The 14,149-nt window shown below is 37.9% G+C and overlaps 1 protein-coding gene across 2 annotated transcripts; it reads left to right on the top strand.

Moving 5' to 3' along the window:
* The first annotated feature begins 3,428 nt into the window (after window positions 1–3,428).
* Window positions 3,429–11,307, top strand: SIKE1 (suppressor of IKBKE 1). 2 transcript variants are annotated; one of them, XM_017869788.1, is made up of 5 exons: window positions 3,429–3,675; window positions 3,909–4,014; window positions 4,839–4,981; window positions 7,663–7,776; window positions 9,721–11,307. In XM_017869788.1, exons 1-5 carry the CDS (start codon window positions 3,517–3,519, stop codon window positions 9,820–9,822), a joined length of 624 nt encoding a protein of 207 aa, XP_017725277.1. In that variant the 5' UTR covers window positions 3,429–3,516; the 3' UTR covers window positions 9,823–11,307. The 2 variants fall into 2 exon arrangements, with proteins under 2 accessions (XP_017725277.1, XP_017725276.1); XM_017869787.1 differs by having other exon boundaries at window positions 3,429–3,687; window positions 9,721–10,597.
* Window positions 11,308–14,149: the final 2,842 nt, after the last annotated feature.

The following is a 14,149-nucleotide window of genomic DNA, read 5'->3' as shown; positions in this document are numbered from 1 at the left end:
AAAAAAAAAAAAAAAAAAAAAAAAGAATGAGTTCATGTCCTTTGCAGGGACATGGATGAAGCTTGAAACCATCATCCTCAGCAAACTAACACAGGAACAGAAAACCAAACACCAAATGTTCTCATTCATAAGTGGGAGTTGAACAATAAGAATGCATGGACACAGGGAGGGGAGCATCTCACACTGGGGCCTGTCGGCAGGTGGGGGCAGGGGGAGGGACAGCATTAGGACAAATACCTAATGCATGTGGGCCTTAAAACCTAGATGATGGGTTCATAGGTGCAGCAAACCACCATGGCACATGTATACCTATGTAACAAACCTACATGTTCTGCACATGTATCCCAGAACTTAAAGTAAAATAAAAATAAAAATAATGAACGATTCCCTAGGTTTAAATAAGGTTTTCCTAAGGTATTGGTTTACTCTTAATGAAATTAAAGGAAATTTTGCTTTTAATTCTATCACCTATTTCTTTTCAAAACTTCTCAAATTCATATCTTAGACGTTCAACTTTTGTTGTGCCTGGCTGTTTTCAGCTTTTTCCTCCCTTTGAAAAGGACTCTGTCCTTCAACTTTTTCCATCACCTCCTCTAATTTTTTTCCTCTGATTCTAACTTTTGGGGCCTGATGCTGAAATGTTTTATCTTAGAATTCTATAAAAGCATTGTTTTCCTCCAATATAACTTGATTCTGTACTCTTGGCTTTTCTTGATAAGTGTGATTTTCATTGTAATCAGGAAACTTCTCACACAATTGCTCAGAGTGATGTATTCCCTTGCTGTACTCATAATCGTGAATACGCTCTTCTTGTGTCTGATTAAATTCAAGCACTTTTTTCAAGTCTGACTTTCAGGTTATCTACATGGTCTTCCCATAAGGAGAAGCAGTCACACAGCAGAAGGGGTTTTTTGACTGTGTAGTAACTTGCTTAAGAAACAAGATTTTTATGTTTTATCAAGATAATTCCCATGCTCTCTTTAACGGGTTTTAATTGCCTAGAAAACAGATTTAAAAGGGTTTGGGTTTTACGTCCGGGTACCCTTCTGAATTACCTTTAAAGTCTTTAATTATCAGTTTGGTTAAATGAGTAACCATTTAACCAAATTTATTTATAAAATAAATACATTATTTTACAATGAATATTATCTTGTTTTGATCAAATGTTTTGAGACTTTTGAAATCTTTGACAGACGTCCTCAAAATCAAAATCATAAATTAAGTCTCTGACTTATTGCTGGGGTTTATCAAAGCTATAAAAATTAATCACTGCAAGGTTGTAAAATCTTTTTACAGCTTCCAGTCAGGTCATAGACTCCAGTATCACACTTCCAGCTCCTTGAAAAGGTCCTTATCAGGTGATATTAACTAATCTTTGTGCTTTCAAGTTACAGGGCTTTACACATATCTCATCCAAAGAAGGCACCAACTCCTGCCAGTATCTGACACTAAATTGCAGTTAACCAAAGCCTCATCTTTAGACTCAGGCAAAGGCGACAAAGTAAACTGCTTTCATGAGACACAGGGGCAGTCTTGTGTTCAAAAATATTGAGATTCACTTAACAATTTTGCCTCTATCTGAACTAATCTAATGTATTCTGTGCCTTGATAGTAAATAATTTAAGTATTTAGCTCCCTGTGAACTTCCTTTCCTGTTATTCTCAAAACTAGGCAGGGTTTATGACTTTGTGTTTGAAATGTTGTTAATTCTTTCTGTTTTGTTTTATCTACAATAGTTAAAACTCTTCAATCCCGTCAGGCCTAGAGACTATAACATAATGTTGTAAGGGACAGTATTGAGGGCTAAAATCAGTTCAGACCCTACAAATCAAGGATGACACACAGATGCCAAAACAGCTAAACAAAATGCTTGCATTTCATATAGCTAATTGCAGCAAGCCAAGATTACAGCAGCTCAATGCATAGAATTTATAGATAAGTCAAGTTTGTAACCTTGCCTTTTGGCTTTTGGATTTTGGCTCTTAACATTGCTTAAGAGGAGTTTTAAGGTTAATGAGTGCCTGCCCACCTCCTTCCCCATCTGGCCTAGAACGTTTAATTGGCTGTAACTCTTTTGACTCTAAGTCGGTTGGCCGCAGGAGTGACATGATGGACTCAGGGCAGGTAGCACACCACCCTGGCATTGATACGGGACAAAATTAAAGTTTGGACACTGATACTGTCTCTGGGATACCTTGACAAAAAAAAAAAAAAAAAAAAAAAAAGGTGGAATGCTGTTTTGAAGGCATGAGCGTAGCCATTCCCCATCTGCGAGTGTTTGATTAGTAAAACTGCTTTCCTTTCACCACCCGTCACTTCTCATGTTTTTGGCCTCTAGGCAACAAGCAGCCAGACATGAGCCAGTTGTAATAGCAGCATTATTTACAATAGCAAAAGGCGGAAGCAACCCAACTGTCCAGCGGATGAATGGATAAACAAAACGTGGCATATACATATTATTCAGCCTTAAAAAGGAAGGAAATTCTAACATATGCTACGGTATGGATGAAACTCGTGGACATTACGCTAAGTGAAACAAGGCAGTTATATAAATATAAATGCTGTATGATTTCACTCATGTCAGGTACCCAGAATAGTCAGATTTGTAGAGACAGAAAGTAGAATGGTGGTTGCCAGGGGCTGGAGATAAGGAAGAATGAGGAGTTATTGTTTAATGAGTGCAGAACTTCAGTACTGCAAGACGAAGGAGTTCTAGAAATGGACGCTGATGGTGGCTGTATAACCATATGAATATACTACTAAACTGTACACTTACAAATGGCTGAGATATTAAATTTTATGTGCATTTTGCCACAATTTTTAAAAAACTAAATGCAAGTAGGCCAGGCGCAGTGGTTCACACCTGTAATCCCAACACTTTGGGAGGCCGAGGCGGGCAGATCGCTTGAGGTCAGGAGTTCAAAACCAGCCTGGTCAACATGTGAAACCCCGTTTCTACTAAAAATAGAAAAATCAGCCGGCGTGGTGGCGCATGCCTGTAATCCCAGCTACTCGGGAGGCTGAGGCAGGAGAATCGCTTGAACCCGGGAGCCATAGGTTGCAGTGAGCCAAGATCGCGCCACTGCACTGCAGCCTGGGCGACAAGAGCAAGATTCCGTCTCATAAACGAAAAAAAAAAAAATAAAAATTAAATGAAAATAAAAAGAAAATAACTGTGACTGAATAACAATCCACATCAATGAAAACCAGTGGGGAAAAGAGACCTTCCTTCTGCCCAGCTCATCATGGCCTGACCACCAGGCTGTGGCAAATGGAAACCAAGAGCGTGGCAACCGCAGATCTGGGGCTCTGCGTAAGGCAGGACTGCAAGCAAGCCACAGGTAAAAGCGGGTGAACCCGCAAAATAGGCTGCCACTGCGCAGGCGCCCCTTGCGTCTGCCAAGACACCTTTTAAACGTGCCCGGAAGTGACGCCAGTAATGCTGAGACAGACTCCCAGAAGATCTGAGCGAGTCGCGTAGTTTAGCCCGGCAGGGGCTGGGGTTGTGCTGCTGCTATGAGCTGCACCATCGAGAAGATCTTGACAGACGCCAAGACACTCCTGGAGAGGCTGCGGGAGCACGATGCGGCCGCCGAGTCGCTGGTGGATCAATCGGCAGCGCTGCACCGGCGGGTAGCCGCTATGCGGGAGGCGGGGACAGCGCTTCCGGAGCAGGTCAGGCAGAGGGTAGGAGTCCAGTGCTCTCGGATTCTGGGCACTGAAGGGTGGAGAGCGAGGTAAAGTGGGAACTCGGCCTGAAATTTATTCCCAGTCTCAGAGGGCGGCGGTGAGACCTTTTTCCTGGGTCGGAGCTGAGAATCCTGCCCTAGAGCCCTGACTTCTGCCTCTTGAGTTGCATCTGCCGCTGTTCTCTTTAAGGCATGCTTAGACTGTCTCTATTTGTCCAGTATCAAGAGGATGCATCCGATATGAAGGACATGTCCAAATACAAACCTCACATTCTGCTGTCTCAAGAGAACACACAGATTAGAGACTTGCAACAGGAAAACAGAGGTTAGTCAGGCCTTTTCATATCTGGTAATAGTTTAAAGTTATTGCAAAATTGCCCTAAACATTCACAAGGGTGTGCATATATTTCCAGGTCAGTACTTTTAGTAGGAGAGTCCTCCTGTGCTGGCTCAGTAACAGTAAAGTTTGTTAGATTACCTATTTCAAGGTCATCTGACTGATTTTGTAGCAGCTTACCAAAGAGGGGCTATGTAGAGTTAGAATTATTGCATGGTTTATTTTTAAGCATCCCCAGATGTGTAACAAAAGAGTTCATATCCTCATGGACTTAAAATTTAATGTTTAAGTATTAATATAAACACTGAAGGTAAGATTTAAGGTTTTGTTTATGTTCTTGTTTGTGCAAGGTGAAGCAGCAGAATTTTATTCTAAGGGTATATATTCTTAGGCTTGATTAGTACATTATTAATGACTGTAGTATTAATAGTTGTTTACCAGAGGGGTTTCACATATATCATTCTACTGTATGCTCATATCTTCATTTTTATCTATCACAATGCTGTTAAGAAATAGGCTCAGAGAAGCTAAATGATTTACTTATGAATATTAACCAAGCAAGTTACAGAACTGAACTCAAATCCATGTCTTCTGATGACATATCCATTGTTGTTACTGCAAGACTTTGCTTCTCTGCCTAGAAAGTTACCTTTAACATAGACTTTAACGGCTCAGTTTTGTGGACTGAAACATTGATTTACAACCTTGGATTCATATTATCTCTATAGTATTACAAAATTCCAACTGTTAAGACTTTGGATTTGGGAACTGTCTCTCAAACATCACTGCCAAGTTATTTTATTTTTTGACAGAGCTGTGGATTTCCTTGGAGGAACACCAGGATGCTTTGGAACTCATCATGAGCAAGTACCGGAAACAGATGTTACAGTTAATGGTTGCTAAAAAAGCTGTGGATGCTGAACCAGTCCTGAAAGCTCACCAGTCTCACTCGGCAGTAAGAAACTTTGAATAAATTTGAAATGAACCAAATTGAAATCTTGAGATTGTTTTAGATTGTGTGCTTGTTTTTTTGCTTTTTGAGATAGGGTCTGGCTCTGTCGACCAGGCTGGGGTGTAATGGCACAATCTTAGCTCACTGCAACCTCTGCCTTCTGGGCTGAAGCCATCCTCTCACCTCTGCCTCCTGAGCAGCTGGGACTACAGGTGCACACCACCATGCCCTATTAATTTTTGTGGGGTTTTTTTTTATTATTATTATTATTTTTTTTTTTGTAGAGATGAGGTTTCGCCATGTTGCCCAGGCTGGTCTGAAACTCCTGGGCTCAAGCCATCAACCCACGTTAGCCGTCCAAAGTGCTGGGATTATAGGCATGAGCCATTGTGCCCGGCTATGTGTGCTTGTCTTTGAAGAAAAGTAAGCTTGTTTTCCTTTCATGTTTATCACATTTGTTGTTTATTTTGCCATGGCTTTGTAAAGATAGGAATAGAAAGAAGGATAGTGGTTGCTCAGGTCCTTTTATTTGAGTGGGACTAACATTCCCCCTCCCTCACCAAGATCTCTTTTGAAAATGTTCATTAATTCTTAGCCCTCACACCAAACGTAATGTCAGTTAGTGTTGAAGGTGCCCAGTAAATACTTGGTTGGTTATTATACATTTCACTTAAGCTCCTTGGTTGTGAGGCACATGAATTCACATTTTATTCCTAACATAGTACCTGACATATAGCAAGCAGTCAATAAACCTTTTATAAACTGAACCACATAGCATCATACTATGTTAGGGGATAGAAGTGTGGTTTTTAAAAAAAAACAAACGGCATAGTTTCTATGCTTTGATTGCTTATTATCTAATTTGGGAGACTCGGTAACTGTTCTTATGTTTGTAGGTGCTTCATGGTTGTCATTGTACATTCGTGTGTACTGTATCATTTAATTCTAGATGTATAGGTTGGAGCCTACTACTTCTGTGAGATGTAGTGAAATATAAGCTTCATCTTAAATTCCATTGAATGCATTTTACTCACTTAAAAGTTTTAGGAAACAGATATTTTAAATATTTGAATGGCTTTCAACTGGAAGAGAAAAATAGATTTTATTTGTTCTCATATGGAGGAAAAAACCTGAACCTTGAAAGAAAGAGACAGTTTACTCAGAGAGATAAACTTTCTAAGTGATATGTCCAAAGATAGAATAAGGCACCTTGGAATGTAGTAAGCTTCCTGCCAGTGAAAGTAGTCAAATTTAAGTTAAATAGCCACTTAGAGATAGTATCCAACATCCAATGGGTAGTTAAACTACAACTGATTTTTTTTTTTCCGTTTCAAATATTTTTATTGGAGTGTGGACCTATTGGGTGATTGATGCACTGGACATAGATAATTTTCAGAAATGAAAATAACATTACTTGCATCGGATCAGGTTTCACCCACAGAAATGACTAAGGCCTTATCAGAGTTGGCATTGGATGAAAACTTAATCCTTTATGGAAAGGGAATCATCTGGCCTTCTATTTCTGAAATAGACTAAAGATTACTCATTTATTCTCTGCAATTACAGCCATCAGATCCTTCGAAATCTTGGAAGGCGTGAGATGATAACATGACTGTAACACAAATCCATATCGAAGAGCCCAGTATTTAAAAATTCCCCATGTTCACATACTGAAGGGTTACTTATGAGCTGATGCATATCACTGATAACCATAGGATTATCAACTTGATGTCTGGGCAAAGAGTGAAAACAAAATGCATTCTACTCTTCATTTCTTGGTTTTAAATACAAGAAACATTATATATTTGTTTAAAAACTGTATTCCTTAGTAATGGTATCAATAGAACATATACAACTGGAATGAGGATCCCCTAAAGGAGGCCTTCTTTTTTTTATTTAAGTTTTACGGTACATGTGCAAAACGTGCAGGTTTGTTACATATGTATACATGTGCCATGATGGTGTGCTGCACCCATTAACTCGTCATTTACATTAGATATTCCTCCTAATGCTATCCCTCCCCACTCTCCCCACCCTACGACAGGCCCTGGTGTGTGATGTTCCCCACCCTGTGTCCAAGTGTTCTCATTGTTCAATTCCCACCTTTGAGTGAGAACATGTGGTGTTTGGTTTTCTGTCCTTGTGATAGTTTTCTCAGAATGATGGTTTCCAGCTTTATCCATGTCCCTACAAAGGACGCAAACTCATCCTTTTTTATGGCTGCATAGTATTCCATGGTGTATATGTGCCACATTTTCTTAATCTAGTCTATCATTGATGGATATTTGGGTTGGTTCCAAGTCTTTGCTATTGTGAATAGTGCCGCAATAAACATACGTGTGCATGTGTCTTTATAGTAGCATGATTTATAATCCTTTGGGTATATATCCAGTAGTGGGATGGCTGGGTGAAATGGTATTTCTAGTTGTGGATCCTTGAGGAATCGCCACACTGTCTTGCACAATTGATTTTTTGAAGAAAAAAAAAAAAATTATCTGTGAATACCACAAGGTCACTTTACTATGGCTTTATGTCTAAGGACTAAAATTATAGTGAAACTCCATTGTAATTTCTGTATCATAGATTAAATGAACTTTTAAAAATCGTAATGCACACACTTTTATGTTCTTTATATATAGAGAACAGGTGACTTTTCCACCTTTGTTTCCTTAATATCTTCACAGGAAATTGAGAGTCAGATTGACAGAATCTGCGAAATGGGAGAAGTGATGAGGAAAGCAGTTCAGGTGGATGATGACCAGTTTTGTAAGATTCAGGAAAAATTAGCCCAATTAGAGGTAAGATTGTAACTATTTTAGGTTCACAGTATTTCAGAGTTTTCGGAGTCTGGAAGATATGCCATCACTATCCCATCACTGTAATATATTAATGTTTTCTGTGTGCTCATGATTTAAAATTAAAACTCCTCCTTCATACTCTTTTATATTCTTTTGAAGAAAGGAAATATAGTAAACAGCAATCAGTGGAAATACCAACTATGTATTGGCAATAACTTGAGATATTATAATGGGAAGGTAGAGGGAGTGGAGGGGAGAAGTTATATGTGAGATAAAATCCTTCATCTGCCATAATAAGAGAAGTAGATAATGCCTAAAATTGATGATCAGGAAATAGCAGTATAAGCATATTATTTAGAATTACAGAATTAAATACCAAAAGAAATAGATAAAAGTATTAAAAGTGGTTGCATTTGGGTTACAAAGCCAAAGAACTGCTTGTATAAGCCTTGTAGTCTTGATTTCTTAAAAGCTATGTTCATGTCATATTTTGATTAAAATAGGAATATGTTACAAAAAAAAGGTTTGGGGCATTAGTGTGCTCATAAAATTGTTAAGGATTTCAACTTTGGGAGGCTGAGGTGAGTGAATTGCTTGAGCCCAAGAGTTCAAGAGCAGCCTGGGCGATATGGCGGGGACCCTGTCTTTACAAAAAACATACAGAAAATTAGCCGGGTGTGGTGGTGTGCACCTATAATCCCAGGTACTCAGGGGCTGAGGTGGGAGGATCACCTGAACCCAGGAAGTCAAGACTGCAGTGAGCCATGATCATGCATGCCACTGCACTCCAACCTGAGCGACAGAATGAGATCCTGTCTCAAAAATTAAAAAAAAAGCAAAGCATTTCAGTAAATGGTTTGTGTGCTGCTTATTACAAGGTGCTGTCCTGGGGCCTTTGAGAAATACCAGAGAGAAAAAAACAGGTACCTGCCCAGAGTCTAGTGGAAGGGATAATCCTAGTATCATATGATATTAAATAGTACGTAAATGCTGGGAGACAGATACAAATACTGAAGGAAGCACTTCATGTGGTTGAAGATTCATCGACCACAGGCTCTAATCTCTTAGTTACTCTAGCTGGGACTTCCGCACATCTTGGTGAAGCTAAAAATGCTTTGGTTTACCAGAATTTTCTGCAGAGAATAAGGATGAAGAGCGGAAGCTACTCTCTCTAGAAATCAAAGGTAGTGACAGGTCCCAAGTAGGAATTAGGAGCTAGTGAAATGACAGCATGAACTTCTATTTATCCTCGATTTACCTCACTTATGGAAACAGCCCTAAGGAAATGTGGGACAAATTCTACCTTAATACTTCAAGTAGAAAAAACATGACTACTAGATTCAGACCCCAGTAATACCACATCCAACTTGTCTGAATTTGGACAACTTTTAGGAATTTTGTGAGCCGGAGTATCCTCATGAAATATATGGATGTAGGCAATGATATCTACCCTACAGATTATTGTGAGATAGCATATACAGGGCACCCAAGTAGTACCTTTCCCCCTTTCCTTCCATTTCTCTAGAACTATAAGATATCCAGGAGAGGAGATTAATCAGAGTGAAACGATTATTAGGAATTTTTAAAATAAAAGAAATAAGAGTAAAACTGTGGGAACCATGAAGAATAAAACATACTAAATTCCTCAAATGGAGAGGTACCCTGTTTTTTGTTTCTCCTTTGTAATTGTAACACTTGGTATATAGAAATTACTCAGTAAATTACTACTACAAAAGAGTATCATTGCCTATATCCTACATGTAAATGTTTGTTAAATGAATAAATAAGTAGTATTTAAGGAAATTCTCAACTAGTGGATTTTTTGTTTCCTTAAAATTTTTTAAATTAAAATAATGTTTTCTGCTCCTGGCTAAAATAATGTGTTGTTATAATGCAGCTTGACAGTAAATATACCAGAAATAAACATGCCTTTTTTTTTTCCAGCTTGAAAATAAGGAACTTCGAGAATTATTGTCCATTAGCACTGAGTCTCTTCAAACCAGAAAGGAAAACTCAATGGACACTGCTTCCCAAGCCATCAAATAACTGAACTCTGAATGATGGCTGGAGATCGTCTATCAAGGAAGGAAGTTACTATCTTCCCATTCAAGTACTGTCCATTAAGTGTCTTGCCTCAGATTTGATTTAATCTTAATTAAAGGTATCAGGTGGCAATTTAGAATTCCAGTCAATATTGGCTGTCCCCGGTTCTCAGATGTGTTAATGTGAATACATGCTGAATTTTACCATTCCTTTCTCAAAGAGACTACTTTTAATTTTCATTTCTGGGACCTTGATTTATATAAACTGTGTTTTCAGTTCATTGTTATTTTTCACATCTCTGAAACTTTGAGCATTTTTTATAAGCCAGCAATTTTATTTTATATAGCATTGTAAAATACACTTCTAGGAAATTTTAGGAAAGATTTAACTTTTTAAATCTATTTGGCATAAACCCTGATTTTTTTTTTCCATTTGACAAAATAATACAATTCCACAGAACTAGATCAGCAGATTCTCTGATTTGTAATGTCATTCACCTGTGAAGTTTTACGTCTCTCTGGTGCTAAGAATTGGCACTTTATAGCCTGGTGCCTTTACTTTTGAGAGAACCTACTGCTAGTCCCAGGAAACATACTTGGAAATAAGTCAGCTATTTTTTTCCCCAGTGATACTATAGTTGTCATATTGTTCAAAGTTCATATTATTCAAAGCTGAGGAGCTTGTCCTGTGTATGCGCATGCACACATGTGCACTTAGTTCAAATACTAAAAGTAGCTTTTATTAAATATAATCAGCCAAAAACACACACACACAAAATCAAAAAACCAAATATAAGTAGTCAGTTTTTCAATGTTATCCTACTAGTTTTATATTCTATTTTAATTTTTTCCATTTTATAATTAAGAACCATCACTTACTTGGATTGGATGTCTTTTCATTCCTAGCACTAATAGTTAGTTGGCTTTCTTTTTTTTTTTACATAGAAGCAGTTTTGGTTTTTTTTTTTGTCTTTTTTATTTTTTTTTTTAAGCTATATAAAAAGGTGAGGAAGCAGTTTTGTTACCTAATGAAAATTATTACACTCATAATGCTATGTAGGCAACATTGAGATTCAAATGCCCAGTGGTCAGGTGGGTTCACTCATCAACTCATTCCCATCTCAGTTTACTCACATTTCAAATTTATAAATTCTTCATGTTATACTATTCTATTTAGATTTGCCCAGAATTAGTTGAAATAATGCTAAACCTGTCAATAGTTTCCAGTAACAGTAAGCACCATACTGCATGGGAGAGACACAGTATTAAAAAGAGTTGTTAGTGCTTTATGTGATATAATATTTCTTTTGTAATGCTACAAAGAACTAGTTAAAACAACAAAATCTTTCAAAGATGTCCTAAAAGCATCTGATGGCAGTAATAACTAATGGATGTCATCTAGAGCAGTGGGTGTTAATGAATAGGTATATGTCATTTAAGAATTTTTCAAATTTCTGTTCGATATCCTACATAGAATTTGACAAAAAAACACCTCCAAGTGTGAGCATTTTTTATTTCATTTCCCAAAAGTAAGGAAACTATTAGCCCAGCCATTGCCTTGAAGTATACCTTAAGTGACCCATAAATCAATTCAAGAGGCAGGTACTCTATACCATTTAGCAGCCATGGCCAAACTTACCATGGCCAGATTTCAGTGAAAATGATGAAGTAATCAAATTAAAGTATAATATGGTGTCCCTTTATCTGCTTTATGTTCCTTTAGAGCTGTTTATAAAGTTCTTTATATCTCAAGTGTCAGGATAAATCTATATATTAACTTTTCCCCCTGCGAAATTAAAAGCCTGAGGTACAAGTCTAAGAAGCTTTTAGTGCCCTACATAATATAAATTCTGGCTGGTGTTAATGCTATGAAGATAATGTGTAGTTAGAAAATTGAGTGGGGGAGGAATGCTCTTCATTTTAAGTGTATTTTAAAGTTTCTCCTTCAGTGGATGAAGAACTTGCCTGGTTTGCAGAAATCTTAGTTCAAAATTATATTTTCTAACAAAAACTGCATTTTGAGAAGATTAGCTAATTTTACTCAGTAATAAGTCAAATTAGGAAGTGCAGTGTTTTTTTACGTATATATATAGCAACCTTGTCAAGTGGTCCTCACAAGAGTCATAAATACTTTGTAATTAGCACAGTATATTCAGCAGTGTATAACTCTACAAATAGTACATTATATTAGTGTAGTATTATATCAGTATCTTATATATAATTCTTATATTAATACCTTATGCATAATTTGATTCAAACATTGAAGGTCTATTTTAGTGTTCTTCAAACTGTGGTTCCCTGACCCACTGAAATAGAAATTTGGTGATGGAGTTCAAGAATTTATATTCTAATCATCCCAAACAATTCCTGAAGACACTAATTTAAAAATGTCTAGTCTAGGCCCCATTGTTTAATAGTTAGCACTCTAAAAGATTAAAAAGAAAATAGTCTATGTGCCAACCACTTCATTAATACTTATGATTTTAAAAATGAAAAAGTCTGGTACAGGAGATAAGTATATATATATATAATTATAATGCAGTGTGATAAATCCATTATATAAGTTTGTATAGGATACACAAGAGGGACTTTAAACTTGAGAATTCAATAGAGATAATAAATGGGTAGGAGAGAAATAGAAAACTTTGTTGCCACAAAAGCAAAGTATGTATGGTATTGCCAATAATGGCTACCATCTATTGAGTGCTTTACTATCTGTCAGGTACTGTATTATATAATCTCCATTTTAACTGTACCTCATTTTGCAGATACTCAGGCACAAGGAGGTGGTTATTTTTTTTTTTTTTTTTTTGGATTTTCAGTAGAGACGGGGTTTCGCCGTGTTAGCCAGGATGGTCTCGATCTCCTGACCTCGTGATCCGCCCGTCTCGGCCTCCCAAAGTGCTGGGATTATAGGCTTGAGCCACAGCACCCGGCCCCCAGGAGGTGGTTATTTGTCCAAACTGGAACCAAGATTCAAACCCAGACAGTCTTAAGCTCATTTTTAATCACTAACTAACTTGAGATGCCTAAATGCCAAATACTGCTGGGAGTTCAAGTGGTTCTTGATTAGCAAAATCTATTTTTATTAGTGCAAAAGAAACACCACAGCTCATATATTAGACAGTATTATGAATTCAATAAATGGAGTCTTAACTAATGAGATATTATTTTCTAGAATGGCGTAGCTGAGAGTATGTGTGCATTCAACTGAAAGGAATAATGTATAATCAGTGATTCTTACTATATACAGGAAAAGGTGCAGTTCTGTCTCTCAGATCTGCCTCCTTACCATATTGGCTTTCCTCCCTCATGCTGTTTTCTTGTGTTTGCTAGGAAGTTGTTGACGAGCCAAGTGTCATGCCCATGTTGAAGGCAAGGAAGAAAAAATGGAAATGGCCTGTGCCAGCTATATATATATCCCCTTTTATGAGGGAAAGCAAAGCTTTCCCAGAAATTCCAAATGGATTCCCCCTTGACTTACTTGCCTGACCAGTTAAATGGCCACTGGTACCTGCAAAGAAAGCAGGGTACATAGCTGTCCCAAATAAAATCAGTATTAGTAAGAAGAAAGAATACTGAGAAAGCAACTAACAGTGTCTGTGACTGTTAATGTCTGTGACTGTTAACATTGTCAAGTCCTTTCCCCTTGAATATAGTTTTAGAAGAATTAGCTGAAGAAGTATGTTGATATTGAATGACCAAGAGAATGGGCTGTAGCAGACATCTGTCATTTCTCTTTTGGCTGCCCAATATCCTAACTCCTGTGTTTAGGGAATCCCTCACCTAATAAGGCAGAGCATTCCTCCCTCCTAAAGAATTTGAAAGTACCAGGTAAATGTTTTATCAGCCTCCTTTGCAGCTAAGGAAGAAACATCTGCCTTCAACTTTAAAGTTAGTGATACAAAGAAGCAGGGAACCATGCAGCAGATTCCTTTGAAGATGGTGACTAACAACACTACTGCATTCATCTCCACAGAGGAGCAGCAAAAGTGGTTTAATGATAACCTCTAATTCTATTTTTTTTTTTTTTTTTTGGAGACAGTCTTGTCTCTGTTACCCAGGCTGAAGTGCAGTAGCACTATCTCAGGTCCACTTGCAACCTCCACCTCCTGGGTTCAAAGCAATTTCCTCCTGCCCTCAGCCTCCCAAGTGGCTGGGATTACAAGTGCCACCCACCATGCACAGCTAATTTTTGTATTTTAGTAGAGATGGGGTTCTCCATGTTGGCCAGGCTGGTCTCGAACTTCTGGACCCTCAGGTGATCCGCCCGCCTTGCCTCCCAAAGTCTGGGATTTTACAGGGCATGAGGCCACTGCGCCTGGTTTGTA

Source organism: Rhinopithecus bieti, unplaced genomic scaffold, assembly GCF_001698545.2.
Source record: "Rhinopithecus bieti isolate Rb0 unplaced genomic scaffold, ASM169854v2 scaffold_3040, whole genome shotgun sequence".
Taxonomy (NCBI): Eukaryota; Metazoa; Chordata; class Mammalia; order Primates; family Cercopithecidae; genus Rhinopithecus; species Rhinopithecus bieti.
The sequence above is the reverse complement of the archived record's forward strand: the minus strand, read 5'-3'. Positions and strand labels throughout refer to the sequence as shown.

Bases quoted from the DNA above. Each gene is read 5' to 3' on its own strand.
- SIKE1 (XM_017869787.1), top strand. From the start codon at position 3,517: ATGAGCTGCACCATCGAGAAGATCTTGACAGACGCCAAGACACTCCTG. The intron at 4,982-7,662 runs GTAAGAAACTTT...ATATCTTCACAG, and splicing joins CTCACCAGTCTCACTCGGCA to GAAATTGAGAGTCAGATTGA. The intron at 7,777-9,720 runs GTAAGATTGTAA...TTTTTTTTCCAG, and splicing joins AAAAATTAGCCCAATTAGAG to CTTGAAAATAAGGAACTTCG.